The sequence below is a fragment of the Myotis daubentonii genome, chromosome 3 (assembly GCF_963259705.1).
Source record: "Myotis daubentonii chromosome 3, mMyoDau2.1, whole genome shotgun sequence".
In the NCBI taxonomy this organism is placed as follows: Eukaryota; Metazoa; Chordata; class Mammalia; order Chiroptera; family Vespertilionidae; genus Myotis; species Myotis daubentonii.
Genome location: NC_081842.1, coordinates 198,433,174 through 198,450,447, shown reverse-complemented (window position 1 = coordinate 198,450,447; position 17,274 = coordinate 198,433,174). Strand labels below are relative to the sequence as shown.

The following is a 17,274-nucleotide window of genomic DNA, read 5'->3' as shown; positions in this document are numbered from 1 at the left end:
CCAAAGACAATCGCGTCACAGGACCAGGGCTTGGAGAGGCTGGTTTTTCCAGCATTAGAGGAGCTCACTTCTGTTTTCTCACATCCCAAATGGTATACTGGGCATAGGCCAGTCACCAGGCCCCCTTCCCATTCCTGGTATGGACACAGAGGAAGCACACAGGTTTCTGAGTGACTGACATTTGGGTGACAATCCCGTCTCCACGGGCTGTGCAGCCTTAAGGAGGTTTTGGATCTTCTCTGAGCTTTTGAGGTCTCATCTAGGTCTGTGGTAAGGCTTGAGTGGGATGGAGAAAACACAGCCCCATTATGACCCCTACTCATCCTGGGTACTCAGTACCTGCCCGTTCCCACCCTGAACCCCGTATACAGCTGAGACTCTGGACTCTCACTTTTGTACTCCAAGTGGAAGCCAGCTGCCGACACGCTGATATCTGAGTAGAAATGAAGGTAGAGCTGGTTGGAGGTGCTGTTCAGAAGGGCAGGCACAGTGGTTCCTAGGGCAAGAAACAGGGACCACTCAGCCTTTGCCTCCCCGCCCCCAGAGCTCCTCCCTTTTCCTCTTGCTTCTGCTACCTGAGGACGTTCTGCTCCCAAGGGCCCCAAATATCCCCAACGATGACACTCACTACAAGACAAATTAGCCCTTCTCAGAGTGCTGGGTCTCCCATGTCCCAGGGAGGAGGGAGACCACAAACAACTTTTTGTAAAATGAGCAGTGACAGAGCCTCATGCCAGCAGGAGGCTGAGTTCCCTTCCAGCATCTTCAAAGTAACTCTGACATGTCTCATTATCTGGGCAATACAGGCAGTGCAGGCAGTTTATCTGGGGCACAGGACTCCTTTTTATATCTTGGCAACATGGGTTCTGGGGAGGTAGAAGAGGGTAAAGGGGGGATAAATAAATGGTCATAAAAGGAGACTTGCCCTGGGGTGGTAAACACACAATACAATACACAGGCGATGTAGAAGTGAACACCTGAAACCTATATAGCTTAATCAGCAAGGTCACCCCAATAAATTCAATTAAAAATAATAAAGTCCACCACTACCCTCTGAGTTGAGGTCCCTGGAAGTCCCTCCTCACCTGAGAAGCTCCCCAGCATAGTCACAGTGTTGTCTGCACCGTCAAACACTTCCAGCGAGTCCCAGTTCTGCTCCGTGACAAAACTGATGACTTGAATCTGGGAAGGCAGAGGGATTGAATTGCTGGTTAGACAGGCTGTGGATTCCTCCACTTGGTTTTGACCACTGGGCACCCGTTATGGCCCTAACTCTGTCCCTCCGGTTCAGGCTGCAAATGTGCCGCTCTAGGTGTGTGCTTCTGAGTTTGCTCCTTCCCTTTACCCCAGTGTCCCCACAATCTTAAGAAAACCCCCACACAAACCCTTCAAGCCATTTGAAAAGTATTTCCTACGAAGCCTCCCCAGTCTTTGTACTCCAGCCCCAGGCCCACTTCCTTCTCTGGCCCGCCCTGATGGCTGAAGCCAGTGCCCACCCCTCCTCCTTCCGGTTACCTGGCCCTCTCCTCACTCTCCCTACCCCTGCAGCTCCTGGGCCATGAGCTCTCTGTTTTTCTGTTTGTGGGCCTCAACGCCACACTTGGCCTAAAGGGCAGGGACAGGGCTATGTCTGCTCCTGCCACCTGCCTGATGGAGATGTCTCCTCGCCCCTACCTGGATGCCAGCACCTTCGGGGACCATGATCTTCCACACGCAGTTGAGGCTGTTGAGGTAGGGCTCCGGGAAGCCAGGGGACAGGATGGTGCCCCTGCGCTCCGTGAGGTTGCCTCCGCATGGCACTGGGAGGAGGCAACTCTGGTCAGAGGCTTGACTTTGAGGGTCTCCCATGGGAACCTCCCCAAACAGACTTTTCTCAGGGCTTCCCAGCCTGCTTGTGACCCTTTCCCCTGCTGGCTTCTCCAGTAGAGCCCCAGTCCCACCCTCTCCCATGAATCCTCCCCATGCAACCCTCTTCAGGGGCCTGGCCCCATACGTGTCCCTTCACACATGTCCCCCACCCCCTAGCAACCTCAGCTTCTCCTCCTTGCTGTCTTCATATTCAACCCACAGGACCAGTGATCTGACTGGAATGGGACTCCCTACTTAAGTTATGCTGCAGCCAGGGGCTGCTGTGTGTCCCGGGGTAGCTGCCGGGTCTTGCTGCCTCCCCGGGGAGAAGGGACTGTCTTCTGGCCACCCCTCCCCGAGTCCTGGTTGTCCAGGTACTCACCCACACATGCTGGTGCTGAGACATTCCACTGGGCCAAGGCCCCGGGAACAGGGAGGCACTCGATTTCTGGGGACCCCTGCAGGGCATAGCCGGAATTGCATTCGAAGCGGACGATGGCCCCCACGGAGAAGTCACTGCCCAGCCTCTTGCCATAGCGGGGTTCGGGCACAGAGCTGCACTGCGTGGCGCTGGTTCGGGGCACCGCTGCAGGGGACAAGGGCACTGAGGGGCAGGCCTCTCCCTCTAGAAACGGGCCCAGGGATGGACACACACCTGGACTGGACCCGACAGCCTGGACGGGACCCTGAGAGGCTGGGCACTCTCCCTTGGCAGAGGTGGGGGCTCCCCAGGATGAGGCCCGTTTACTGAAATAAGATGAAGACACCTGCTGCCGCACAGCTTCTGGAAACCAGGGAGGCAGTGTGAGTCCCGGCCCAGGCTGCAGGCCCAGCGGTAGTCCTTGCCTTCCAACGATGGCCCTCACCATCAGGTTCCCACATTCCCCACCAGGGAGAAAGGCCCTTCCTCCACGTCAGTGCCCTCACTTGCTGTTGGTCTCTTCCCCCATGTGCCTTAGACCTGCCCAGGGCCTGATCTCCATCACGCGAATCTCCGCTCCTCCCCCCCACAATGGTAGACAGGACCTTTAACCTAAGCCCAGGTATGGCGTCGCCTGTGGCAGGACTCCCCCTGCACAGGGCAAGGTAGCTCATCTGGGCAACCGAATGAACAAAAGCACACTTAGACTGAGCCCTAAAAAGGGGACAGTCTCCCAGGCAAGGAGAGGCTGGGGCCTGCAGGGGACCAGGGCCAGTAAGAAAGGGAACACACACTGGTGACCTGCCTGGTCTGGCTGCTCTGTGAGCTCTTTTAAGCCTACCAGTGAAGTCATGTTATTACCCTCATTTAACATTTGAGCAAACTGGGACTCCAAAAGCTGGAGTAACTGGTGCCCAGTTAGAAAGTGGCAGGGCTGGCATCCAGTTCCATGTCCATCTCACTGCCAAGCCCGGGTTTCCCCCGCACCTTTCCTGGGCCGTGTGGAAAACCTAGCTCCATAGGGGAGTCTAGGAAAGGCCCGAGCTGGTCTCCCCACTGCCTTTGGGGCTGTACCAAGCAGTATAGGGATAGAATTAGCTTCCCATGTCTGATTTCTCCCCACAGTCAACATGCAGTTTGGTCTGAGAACTGTCTATTGAGTAAATGAATGTATAAAATCAAACTGAATTTCAAAGAGCTGCCCCGCAAACTAGTAACTGCCCCAAATGCCCTAAGAATGAGTCTCAGACTAAGGGGCAGAGGTCGCATTGAGTCACTGGAAACCTGAGCCTGCCTCGCCCTCCCAGGCCCACATCCCACATACCTTGGTAGACAAAGTGGAAGCCTCTGGCTGGTGTTTGGCCTTTGGCACTGAACTTAATGAGAACTTGATTGGAGGTGGCCAAGGGCAGCGATTCCCCTGCCGAGATAAGGGGTGAGGAGGAGAGGAAGACAGTGAGTCCAGCAGTTGGGCCGGCAGCTGAAATCCTGGCCAGGAAGGAGAGGGTGCCCATCCCCCGCACAGCAATTCCTTCCACATCCCAGGTCTTCCTGAAATGAAACCTCACATTTTTACCACCGGTTTCAGTGTAAAGTTTGCAGAAGGCTTTAGCATCCATGGCCTTACCCTGACCCACAGTCAATGTGAGGTTGGCATGACAAGAGCTCAGTAACCCCAGTTAAGAGATCAAGGAAGAGGGTCAGAATGACTAAATGACCTGCCTCGAGAGGAGAAAGCCCCTAAAGATGTGCGGACCCGAGGGATGAGGACAACGGCTACCGCAAACCGGTTTCCTAGGAGAGCTGCCCTCCGTCTGACAGAAGAAAAAGCACCTGCTTCGGGAAGGAGGGTGCTGTGATCTCTGAGAGGAACTGGCCTTTCCCAGATTCTCTGTGAGATGATCAATAACCAGAGCGATCCTATAGTTTCTTGTCCATCTGAGAACACTTTGGGACTAAAAGGGCATGCTCTTAATACTTACACTGGGGCAACCAAGTGGAAGCTGGGACTGCCCCAGGCAAAGCAGGACATATTGTCACCCAACCGATAACACAAACTGATGGAAAGCTGAAGGGGTGCATGAAGTCTGACCGTCTTTCTATCGAAGATGAAGGTGTACCTTCTGCTTGATGTGGTACAGACGGACGGAATAAAGACAGCACAACCAGAACTACAGCTGGGAAGCACAGTCTTGGTCATCATCACCTTCCTGTGGAGCTGAGGGAGTATGGAGTGGCAGGCATGGCCACTCTGCATGATGCCCCCCTGAGAATGGCTGCTGGCTCCAGCAACAGAAGGGAAGTGGGGGCTGCAGAGAGCGAGGCTCCATTTCCATTGCAGTGAGGACTGGAGTTGGAATCAGCCAAGAAGCAGAGAGCTGATGGGATGCTATTGGCCACAGGGAGTGGATAGCCTTTTCCACAGCACACTTAGACTTACATGTGACCCAGGTGGCTGAGCCTGTTAGGAGTCATTGCCCCAGCTAACTCTTGGCTGCCAAAGCAAAAACAAAACAAAATAAAACAAAACACCACCAAAAAAAAACCCAAACAAAACACCACAACTCAAGAAGACAGAGGGTCTCCTTGTTATCTCTACCTTCTCCCCTTGATGGATGTCAGTGGGACAAAACTCAGCTTTTCCATTCTCCCATCACCTGGCCTGACATGTGTGGATGAGGACCCCCCTAAACGCCTACAGAACCCATTTGGACTTTCATTACTGGACACATGCAGACTTCCCTCTCCATGGCTAAGCAAGTGCTAGGAAAATCACTGGACATAAGAAAATATTTCAAAGTTTTAAGGGAGGAAAGCACTCTTGAGAAACCAATGCGAATATTTTTATATGAACTACAACAAAGAACAGGCAAAATCTCAGAAGACTGTCAATCATGACTGTCACAAGATTAAATCAGGCATTGCCCCTGTGAAATCAGAGGAGAAAGACATGTCAAAGGAAAGAGCTGAGATTAATAAAGGCTTCAAAGAGATGAGAAATGCTAGTACGTGGCAGATGGATTCTGCAGAAATTGAACAGCGACATGGAGATTAAATTTGGGAAATTCTTCTAGAATTCACAGAAAAAGGATAAAGAGATTAAAATAATGAGGGAAATGATGAGCGACATGGAAGACAGATGAAAAAAATCCAATATGCATATATCAAGAATTCTAGAGAGAGAGAAGGCAAGAGAAATTGAAGGAGGAAAAAAATAAGTTAGGAAAGAAGATAACATTCCTAAGCTTAAGAGAGACTTAAGGTTTGGACTGAAATTGCTCATAAAGTGCCAGATCTAATGAATGGAAAATGATTTCTAAGCAAAACATCCTGCTGGGCTTTTTGATTTTAGAAATTAAGAAAAATATGCAAGGCATTTAGAAAGAAAAGCACTAGTTACCTACAAAATAAAGAATCAGGTTGGACTCCACCTCATCTGCAACAGTAGCTGTTGGAACAGAGTGGAATACTACAATGTTGAAAGAAAAAATTTGTGACCCATAACTTGATTTAGAATCAAGTTTGTCAATTATATAATATGTCAAAGGAAATTCATTCTCATACATGCAAGGTGACAGAAAATATTGCAGTTATGAGCCTTATTAAAAAAATGAAACTAATAAAATAAAAAACTTCAGGGATAAAGACAATCTGGAAAGTACAGTAAAACCCCACAATTATTATGAATAGGTAATAAAACTAAATGTAAAAATAAAAACTTGTTCTTGAGGAAGAAGTCCATAATTTAAAAATAATTACTAATAACATTAATATAAAAGTCCAAATATATAAAAAACACATGGAAATTAGAGATGGAGTCAATATGAATGGAAAAGTGAGGAGCAATGAACTCAAAAACCAAATAAAAACCCAGAAAGAACAAAACAGTTGACAGGTAGCACACCAGATGTTCCACTTATAAAATCAGTAAGTTAACTTCCTTTTAAAAGGAAAAGACTGTCACAGAAAATGAGGAAAGATACGTTAGGCAAACACAGTTATAAAAATTGTTAGAAACACAAGTAGATAACAAAATATCACAATTGTATGGGAAACACTTCCACACAGCATTCTGTCACTGACATAGCAAATAAAAAAGGAAAACGAAGATTGTTGAGTGGTGTCCCTACACTTTTCCCTCCCCAATACACACTTCACTCCCATCAGTACAGGCGGCTCATCATCAGTGTTTCTCCAGGAATAAGATATGATTTGAGTATATTTGAATATATTGATGCTATATCTATAAGATCTATCTATCTATCTATCTATCTATCTATCTATCTATCTATCTATCTTTTCTATTTCTACTGGTCCCCATCTGTATCTACAACTATATCCATATATACATCTATAAGTTCCAAATGTATACATGTCCATTTCTATCTGTACCTATATTTATACTTTTATATCTGTATCTGCTTATACCTCTGTCTGTCTGTCTATCTATCTATCTACCAAGAAATTTTGAAAAAGCATCCTACCACAATAGATCCCAATTTATAGTTCTAGTTGGGTGTGAATGTGTGGGGTGGTGATGTAGAAAAATCATCTGATTGGGAACCATTGATATAATGAATTTGAAAAATAAAATTGAGTAAGACTGATCTAATTGCTATTACAAAGCTCATTTAATCCAAACAATAACTCCAGGAGGTACAACTTTTACTCTGCATTTTACAGATGAGGAAACTGAACCTCAGAGTGGTCAAGTGTTGTGCCCCCAGGCACCTGGCAAGGAAGTGTGAGAGCTCAGGGTAGAGTGCAGGCAGGGAGGCTGCAAGGAGAGCTGAGGTTAGAGTGCAGGCAGGGAGGCTGCAGGGAGAGCTGAGGTTAGATGCAGGCAGGGAGGCTGCAGGGAGAGCTGAGGTTAGATGAAGGCAGGGAGGCTGCAGGGAGAGCTGAGGTTAGATCCAGGCAGGGAGGCTGCAGGGAGAGCTGAGGTAGAGTGCAGGCAGGGAGGCTGCAGGGAGAGCTGAGGTTAGATGCAGGCAGGGAGGCTGCAGGGAGAGCTGAGGTTAGATGCAGGCAGGGAGGCTGCAGGGAGAGCTGAGGTTAGATGCAGGCAGGGAGGCTGCAGGGAGAGCTGAGGTAGAGTGCAGGCAGGGAGGCTGCAGGGAGAGCTGAGGTTAGATGCAGGCAGGGAGGCTGCAGGGAGAGCTGAGGTTAGATGCTGGCAGGGAGGCTGCAGGGAGAGCTGAGGTTAGATGCAGGCAGGGAGGCTGCAGGGAGAGCTGAGGTTAGATGCAGGCAGGGAGGCTGCAGGGGCTGAGCTGCCCTTCTCTCTGTAAGGCATCTGGATCCTGCAGAGAACCTGCATTCTTCTCAGATACTTGGGGAATTTAAAAACAAGCCCTTGGCTACTAAGAGGCTTGTGAGGGCCTCATTTAATCCCCAAGGCAGAATGGTGAGCTACATTCTCTAACCACATGACAATAAAAACAGAAAACAACACAAATGTAACGAGAACAAAATCCAGGTTCTTGGGGGAAATAGGGGAAAGAGACATTCTCAAACAAGTCCTGGGGAAAAGAATAAAACCGGATCATGAATTATTTAGAAAGTAACAATGATGAAAACCGTACATATCAAAATTGGTGGCTTGAAACCAAACTATGCTTAGAGGCGAATATATCGAATATATTGCTGTAAACATGCTCTTCATTACACAGAGAAAATAACAAACAAAGCTGTCAATTCAAGGCGTTAGAACAAGAAGAACAAAATAATCTGAAGAACAAAAGAGGGAGAAAGACATTATGAAAAGAAAGGCAGAGGTTAACTAATTAGGAAATAATAACCACTCCACAGACGAATTGGTAAGCAGATGCAGCACAAAGAAAATGAAACAAAACGAAAACCACAAAACCCCTGGTCTGGCCGAGTCAGAGGAGAACACAGCGTTCTAGGAGATATAACCACTAACAGAAAGGAGATTAATTAGTGCCACAGCGTATTATATAAGCAATGTTGCTAAGTTTAAAATAATTACAAAATAAAAATTTTACTAAAATATAAAACACCAGCATTCATAACAAAGTAAGATACCGGAACAGGCCAATAACCATGGAAATAAGTAAGAGAAAAAACATTGAAGAGGCAGAGATAAAATAATGAGATACATTTATGTGCTGAGGATATTACTTCTTGCCTAAAGGACCCAGGAGAATCAGTTGGCAGCGTTAGCATTGTTATGGAGGGTTGGATGACTTTGCAAAATGAATACACCAAAAATGCCAGTCTTCTAATACACTGGCAAAGATCAATTAGGAAACATAACACGGGAGGCCCATTTACAGTAGCAACAACAATTGCCATGAAATATCTAGGAAAAAAGTTAACGAAGAATGCATAGGGCCTAAATGAAAATTGTAACACCTTCCAAAGGTTACAAAGGAAGCAGAAATGGAGAGATATAGCGTGTTCCTGAAGGGGAAGAAGAATTCCTATTATAAAGATGAGTTATCCCCAATTAATCTATAGGTTTAGCAGACTCCAGTGAAAATTCCAATGCAATTTTTAAAAAACTTGGCAACATATTTCTAAAATTTATCTGGAGGCACAAGTTAAGCAAGAGAAGCCAATAAAAATTCAAAACAAAGAATGTCTATGAGAACTTATCTTTTTTTTAAAATATATTTTATTGATTTTTTACAGAGAGGAAGGGAGAGAGATAGAGAGTTAGAAACATCGATGAGAGAGAAACATCGATCAGCTGCCTCCTGCACATCTCCTACTGGGGATGTGCCCGCAACCCAGGTACATGCCCTTAACCAGAATTGAACCTGGGACCTTTCAGTCCGCAAGCCGACGCTCTATCCACTGAGCCAAACCGGTTTCGGCTATGAGAACTTATCTTACCATATGTTTAAAGTTGTGATAATATCTAACAATATTATAATGTTACAATAATTAAAGCTTTTTCATATTGATATAAGAGTCAACAGACACTTAGAGGAAATGGATAAGAGGTCTAGAAACATACCCTTTCCTTCATAAAAATTTAATATATGTAAATCTGGCATTTTGAAATACTGTTAGGACAACTGATTAACTAAGTTGGAAAGAATATGATTATATTCCCTATATCAAATAATATATCAAAATAAAGCCCAAAGTTATTAAAACAAAACAATGAAATGAAAAAGAAGTAAAAGAAAACACAGAGGAATATTTATTTCATCAGCATGAAAGTAAAGGAGAAAACCATAAAAGAAAAACATTGATAGATTTGATATTACAGGAAATTTAAATTTTGACATTAAAACCTACCCTGAAGAAAATTAAATGGCAAACGACACAAATTTAAATAAAATTTAAATTTCCTGACATTAAACACACCCTGAAGAAAATTAAATGGCAAGTGAAAGGGGAAGTCTTTTTATAACATATGATATAGACAACAGGTTTTTATAGCATACTATATATATATATATATATATATATATATATATATATATATATATAGCTTATAATAATATGGTACTCTACTATATAAATAAGAAAATAAATGCTAATAGAAAAATCAATACTAATTCACAAGTGGATTCACAAATAAAAAATGCACGGGCCAATAATTTCATTATAAAAATGTTAACCTAACTAGTAATAAAAAGAGCAAATTAAAAAATGAGATACCATTTTCACTTTTCAAACTGATAATGCTTTTGCTTTTTAATTACCCAATTTTGTGAGGATAAAACATTCCCTCTTATTCATTGTTGGTGAACAAAGTGGCAGGAATTTTCTAGGGGCATATTTGACAATCTGTTAAAAGAGAATTAAGGATCTCACATATCCTTTACTTGGCAATTCTACTTCTAGATATTCCAAGGTAATAGCGATGTGTATAATGACATGTAGAATACACAGAATTACTATTCAAACGAGTGAAAAATTGGAAACAATCTACATGTTCAATAATAGGGAATTCATTACATAAATTTTAAATAACTATATGATAGACTATTATGCAGCATTTAAAAATCCTATTATAGGATAAAATAATGACAGAGACATAATGACATGCTCATGATGAATACTTCAATAAAAATATGTATATTGCTTTGTTCAATAAAATATGTAAAAGATTAAGTCTAAGTAGATATAAAGACTGGAAACGAGATACACTATCTTTTCAGTGGTTCTTTCTGGGTGGCTTTTATTTATTTTAATTCTCTATATAATTATTTTCTGATTTGCTGTAAGTTTTCTACAATGAAAATGCAGTATGTCTGTAATTGGAGAAATGTATTGGGGTTAAATATAAAACAACGGGGCATGCTACACCCCACGGGGTGGTGCAGACACAGCTTGGGGTGAGAGCGGTTTTGGAAGCCCCCTTCTAGGTATGGGCTGTCAGGAGCTGAGGGCTGCAAACACCCAGCAGTGGGGTTCCACCTGCAGGCAGGCTCCTAGGGCCTCTTTCCTTTGAGCTGGCCCGGGAGGTCCCGACCCACCACATCCCCATTGCTGGCCCAGCCCTGGGTACCTGTATGGGTGCCCGACAGGGAGCTGAGGAGTCGGGAGTGCTGGCTGTGGCCATCGTGCACCTCCACCACGTCATTGAGGGCCGTGTGGAAGAAGGCGAACTGTCCGAACACCACTGCGGGGGGAGAGTATGGAGAGCTCAGTGTGGAAGACTGCGTGCCATGCTGGGGGGAAGGATGGGAGGTCTGGGGGACCCTAGGCCAGGAAGAGGGAAGCCTCAGAGGGAGTCGTTGGTTCCTGGGGCGAATGCCTTGCTGAGCTTTTCTACTGGCTGATTAGCACACTGGCCAGCCCCCAGGCACAGGGACGCAGGGAGCTGGGAAGGGCTGGCTGGCTGGCCTCCCACATGGGTCAGGATCGCACTGAGAACTGCACCGATGGTCAGGCTGGTGACGGTGGCCCTGAGCTCATCTACTCCCAGAGAGCAGCTGCTGCAGCTACTCAAGGACATGAAAGGGCTTTGGTAACACCCCTCATTTCCCATATGATCACAGGACCTTGTCCCTGATAGGTGCTTAATAGATGTTTGGGGAGTGGCAGCAGGTCTTGCCCTGCGAAGCAGCCTGCTCTCTGCAGGCTGCCCGGTCTCTCTCCTAGGTGGTCAGGATATATCGATGCCCTCTGCCCCATTCGACACCAACTGTGTATAGAAATAGTTCTTATTCCCCCTACAAAGAAGAGACCCAGGGAGAAAGCAGCCAGGCTGCTCACCTGATTGTCCAGGTACCACTGGCCTGTGCTCCCCAGGAACATTCTGAGTCCCCCAGGGCTGGCAGCACTTGTGACTGTCCCCACTCCCAATTGAGAAGCTCTGTTTCTTTTTACCTTGGATTCTTGGAACCTGGAGGTTTCTATGTCTTCTCAGGGCCTGCTCCTCATTTTTTTCTTGCTCGTCCTGCTTATAGCTGCTGGACCAGGCTCAGGTCTCAGAAGGAATGATGCGGCTCCTAGCCCCTTCACCTGTATTTGCAACCTAGCTCCATCCCACTCCTCACTTTTTCCTGCCCCCTGGCTACCCATCCCCGAGTTCTCAATCAGCCTGGGTCTGCAGCATCTCTATTCAGACTTGGGCTGTGCTGGGTAGCCGAGTGCTCCCACCTTCCCTGGGTTCTGCCTACTTCCTCACTACTCCCATCCCCTTGCTTCTGGCCGACTTGTGCCCTTCCTGCCTCGTGTGTCAGGAGAGTATTCTACAGCCCACTTCTGGCACCCAGACTCAGTTGTCCTTTAGGGGACACTGTTCTGCCTATTCCCACAAAAGGCGTGGATACAACTGGGAGTGGAATTGGGATACAATTGGGAAGGGCCTGAGGAGTGGGAAGGAGTCAGAAAATGTAAACAAATAAACACACATAAAGCCCCATACCATAATCCTTGGGCACAGTGACAAAATACAGGCAGATCTGTCCACTGGTGTAGTTCTGGGGATAGTTGGGGGACAAGACCACTCCATCTGAACCCACATACTGTCCTCCACAGGGGGCTGAAAGAGAAATCAGACAGAGGGCAGGTGACCTGTGGGCCTCATCAGTGTCCATCCTCTGTCCTGCTCACTCCCCAATTGAGCTTCTGGCCCTGCTGGGCTGCCATGAGGTGAACAGCCACTGACGTGGAGGAAGGGACTTCTGAGGACACCACCTTGTCCTGCCCGAGGACACCCATCCCTGACCTTGCACATGGCCTAAAACCCACCCTGATGCTATCAGCGACCCTCCTGCGCACATGTCAATCCTAGCCCTCTAACTATTAACAAGGGCGCTGGTCTCTGGAGACACAGCCTTGAGGAGCATTTTAGGAACCTCTTCTGCTGACAAGGAGGACCAGAACTACTCTGCCACTCCCATGGCTGACGTCTGCACCTGGTGGTTAGTGTCTGCATGAGTGGAGAGCCACGGCTTCTCCAGACTAGCCCCACGACCCAGCCACCTTCTGCTCTCATCCATGGTACCCTGTTCCGCAGGGGGTGGGCCTCAGAGCCAAGCTCTTTCACCTGGGCAGAGGGTGCTCTTCAACTTAGGTGGCTGCCATGCTCCTGAAGTTCTGACATTACATCTGCTAGGATTCCATGGTTAACTCACATCCCTGGTCAGCCCACCCCGGGGCCTTAGTTTTAGACATCGGGTCCCTAAGTGATTTTTCATAGGACCAAAAATGAGCTGGGTCATCTTTAAACTCTCTTCTTCCTGGTCTGAGCCACTGGCATGTCTGTGGGCCGCTGTTGAGGACTTGTGAGTGTGGGTGGGACACGTGATCTGAGAGATGACACACTGACAGGGACTAGCATACCTGGTGAATTATCAGCCATTCTCACTTACAGCGAACCCAAGGAGCAGCCCTGCTTTTGAGGACCCTGCCTCCCTCCCCCCTCCCCTTGCCCATAGCCTCTTCTGCCTCTGCATGCCCTCCCTCCCTTCTTCTCCCTCCCCACCCCGGCTCCCTGACCTGTGCACACTGGCCGGGGGTTGTTCCACACAGGCTTCCCATCGGGCCCCAGGATGCAGCTCAGGGTTGATGAGCCCTCCACTTCATAGCCGCCGTGGCAGTAGTAGGTAATGGAGGAGCCCAGCTTTAGGTCGGACCCCACTCGTGTGCCGTTCTTGACTGTACCAGGATCAAAGCATGACTCTCGTGGGTTTTCTGGGAAAAAGAAAAATAAACACATACACATATGCAGCACTCATTAATGGCCTGATTCCATGGTACAGCACCCATAAGGAAACCCTGACTGTAATAGCCACAGAGCACATGTGGCTAGAAATCTAGGGCTGGAAATCATCTTGCAGAATGAAATTCACCTCCTCGCTCCACATTCTTGCCCTGAACTATGAAGGAGGGAACTGTGCAAACCTATGGGGAGCTTTCTCATCCCTTAGCCCACTCTCCCAGAGAGGCATGTGATGCTGGGACTGGCAGGAGCTGAGGGTCCTGGATCATATCCCAGTTGTGGACAGGGTCACTGTGGTGGAGGTCAGTGTTTAGGCACAGTCCACCCCTTTGCTCATCTTAGACCACCCACACTCAGCACGGCAGGCCTCCTCAGCCTCCTGCCTCACTTTTGGTTGCTGTTTTCTTTTCCTCTCTTTTGTCTACAACTGTGCTGCTGGCTGGGGAGGTAGAACTGGCACTGGCTTTGCAGGCTGTCATATCCATACCTTGCAGGCACTTCTGAGCACCAGGGTATCAATACTAGATTTAGGAAGAAAGTAGAAAACCCATTCTAGACGGGATAAGTCTGGGTCTCCAACATAGTTTTCCAGAGCTTTACAGTGGGGCACTGGGTGCTGGCTAGTTCATTAAGACAGTATTTCCCATTTGGCTACTGTGCTTGTATGTCTTTCCAATCAGGCATAGCACAACGTGCCTGAAGGCACCCACTCTGCCCCTTGCACTGGACCAAAGAGAACCTGATGCTGTCGGAGCAATTACAGGACTAGCCAGGGCCCCGAATCTCCACAGCCTCCCTGCCGTCAGCTGGAAATCCTGAGCCACGTTCATGTCCGTGCACTGCTGCTTCTCCTCACTGTCCTTGTTCCAGGACCACTGATGGTCAAGAGGCCTGTCATCAGGGCTGGGCAGTGTCAGGACACAACTGAGGCTGGGAAGTAGCAGGGAAATGCAACTGGTATCAGGAGACTATGCTACCAAGAGGTCTAGAGATGGGGGCTCACAATGAGGTGCCGACAGTCCTTGCAGGAGGACTCAGAAATTGGAAGAGATTTGAGGAGGAAAGAACCAGAATAAAAAGGATCAGAGTTGCCGAAACCGGTTTGGCTCAGTGGATAGAGTGTCAGCCTGCGGACTGAAAGGTCCCAGGTTCGATTCCGGTCAAGGGCATGTACCTGGGTTGCGGGCATATCCCCAGTAGGAGATGTGCAGGAGGCAGCTGATCGATGTTTCTCTCTCATCGATGTTTCTAACTCTCTATCTCTCTCCCTTCCTCTCTGTAAAAAATCAATAAAATATATTAAAAAAGAGAAAGGATCAGAGTTCAGAGATGAATGGCTCGAGAGGAAATTTGCTGATGGCTGTCATTGTCACCTGGTGCCTTGTAAGCTACTTATACAAGCGACATCAATGGCTTTAGCATGTGTTGTTCAGCTGCCAATTAGCCTGCTGACTGATGGAATGGGTCTCTGAGAGTCTATGTTCCTGTTGACTCTACACACTCTTGCACTGGAGCCCTTATGAGGGCCCAACTCTTGGTCTTTGCCCATATCAGGGGGTGGAGCAGTCCCAGATATACCAGTAAATTCACACTCTAGTGGGACCCAGATTATTGTCTCTCACCTGGTAGAGGAGCCCTCAGTGGTTCCTTCAGGTGCCCTGTGATGTGCCCCTTTGACTCCCACACCAAATCTGTCCTCTCCCTAAACTTGGTGGCTCTGGCAAGAATACAACTGGCCATTGCCTGACTCATATGCAAATCACAGAGATAGAGAACTGTCCCCAGATCTTATATTTCATCTCTCCTTCTTATAAATTCAAAGTGGGCCAAATCTTATTTAAAGTTCAGAGAAATTAAGTAACTTGGGATCAAATCCACATAGCTCATTAGAAGCAAAACTAGGTGTGGCATCCAATATCTATTCCCCACCTTCATCCTTAAACAAAGGAACCCAGGTTTTATGCAGAGAATCATGGCACCAGCTAAAATCTACACCTTCCAGCCTCCTGGACAGCTAGGTCTGGCCAAAGAGATATAAACAGAGTCAGGTCAAATAATACTATATTCTACTGTCTCACTAAGAGGAAAAGCCAAAAGCCTACAGGCCTACAAACCCCTGCAGTTTCTGCCTCCATCCTCCCCTCTATGACCTCAACTCTTATTGTTCCTTTTCTAACTTTGCTCCAACCACAGTGGCCTCTGTGTTCAGAATGTTCCCCCATCCGCATGGCTACTTCTCTCACCTCTTTGAGGATTTAACTCAATGTCTTCTGAATTTGGCTGGAACTCTAGGGCTGGAAGTCATCGTGGAGAGTGACACCTTCCTGACTCGCTATTTAAAATTTCAATATTCTTTCCCCACATTCCCCGTCATCCTTCTCTGCTGTTTTCCTCTGATCAATACTGCCTCATGTATCATATGCTTGCCTCATTTTTTTCTCTCTCCCTCTTCTTTCCTTCCTCCACCCCTCAGTCTGGAACTCAGACATCATGGTTGGAACTCCAGTCGCCGCCACCTTGGACCCCGAGGTAACCTTGGGATTGAAGCCATGCACTAGCGTTGTACAGCAGACAGACAAAGGAACCTGGGTGGAGCCACTTCATTAGTCCCGATGACAGTCTCCAGACTTCTTTTACAGGAAGTAAACTTCTACCTCGTAACAGCAACTGTGCTTTAGGTAACTGCTGCGCTGGCACTGGGCCCCAGAACTAGACACTGTGTCCACAAGTCCTTTCCTCCCTCCTCTGTAGGCAAATCCTGCACTTCTCAATGCCACCCTCTCTTGAGCACATTTCTCAACTCTGTCTTCTCTCTGGCAGAATCCTGCTTTTCTTTTCTTGACTTAGCATGCATGGCACTATCTTGTAATTTGGATAAAGTTTCTTTTCAGTAGGCTCTGAACTCATAGAGGACAGAGACCATCACCTATTCTTCTCTGAATCCCGGCAGCTAGCACAGAACTTGGTGCTAGGGCTGGCCGTATCTGATACATAATAGAGGCCTAACAAATGGATGCTGAATTGATTGGCTGAACACCTCAGGGCTTGGAAAATCAATGATTCCAACTACAGACACTATTCTATAGTCACATGTCAGAGCCAGAAAGCTCATCCTTGCATCATTATCGTGTTAATAATAATGATTAGGATAATGATAATGATGATAGCTTCTTACATAGGAATATCACTTTGTAATTTTCAAAGTACTCTCCAACCTGTTATCGCATTTGTACATCACAGTGGCCTCTGAAGTGGGCAGGGCCAGGCACACTACTGTCCAGGTTATAAATGGGGAATGTGGTGATCAGACAGGCTAACTAAGTCTTTCAAGTCATTCAACTGTTAATAGGCAGAATTAAGACCAAAATCCGGTCTTCGGTCTGCCAAACCAGAGCTCAGCTGTAAATGATAAAACTAAATGACTAAAACATCATGATGATAATAAATAATACCCAGCCCCCATTCCCCTCACCCCCCAAAAAAGGGGGCAATTATAAGAACCAGCTTCTTCTTATCCTAATAGAAAAGGGGCATTTCTAAAGGCTGTAATAGAAACAAACACACAAACAAACAAAAAACAACCACCCAAACCCTCAACTAATACAGAACTATTTAAAAAGGCCGAATTAGAGCCATCCACTGAAATACAAGCAGCCGTTAAAAAGAATAGTGGAAGTCTTTGAATACTGATATGGAAAGATGTCCAAGGGCTACATTGCTGGGTAAAAAACATAACAAAGCAACCCCCCCCCCCCAAAAAAAAACACACACAACCCCACCCATATTACAGATTAGTACACATGATGTGATTCCATTTATATAGAACTGGGATCAGCAAGCTACAATTCAC

At 46.9% G+C, this 17,274-nt stretch overlaps 1 protein-coding gene across 1 annotated transcript in view; it reads right to left on the bottom strand.

Moving 5' to 3' along the window:
- Positions 1 to 17,274, bottom strand: part of CSMD2 (CUB and Sushi multiple domains 2) — a 565,161-nt gene that overhangs the window by 86,250 nt on the left and 461,637 nt on the right. The window contains exons 30-37 of the mRNA XM_059686241.1: positions 13,202 to 13,396; positions 12,126 to 12,242; positions 10,761 to 10,874; positions 3,594 to 3,689; positions 2,231 to 2,434; positions 1,675 to 1,799; positions 1,086 to 1,182; positions 392 to 496 (exon numbers count right to left, since the gene is read on the bottom strand). Coding sequence (XP_059542224.1) covers positions 392 to 496; positions 1,086 to 1,182; positions 1,675 to 1,799; positions 2,231 to 2,434; positions 3,594 to 3,689; positions 10,761 to 10,874; positions 12,126 to 12,242; positions 13,202 to 13,396 — 1,053 coding nt within the window. The remainder of the gene's footprint in view (positions 1 to 391; positions 497 to 1,085; positions 1,183 to 1,674; positions 1,800 to 2,230; positions 2,435 to 3,593; positions 3,690 to 10,760; positions 10,875 to 12,125; positions 12,243 to 13,201; positions 13,397 to 17,274) is intronic.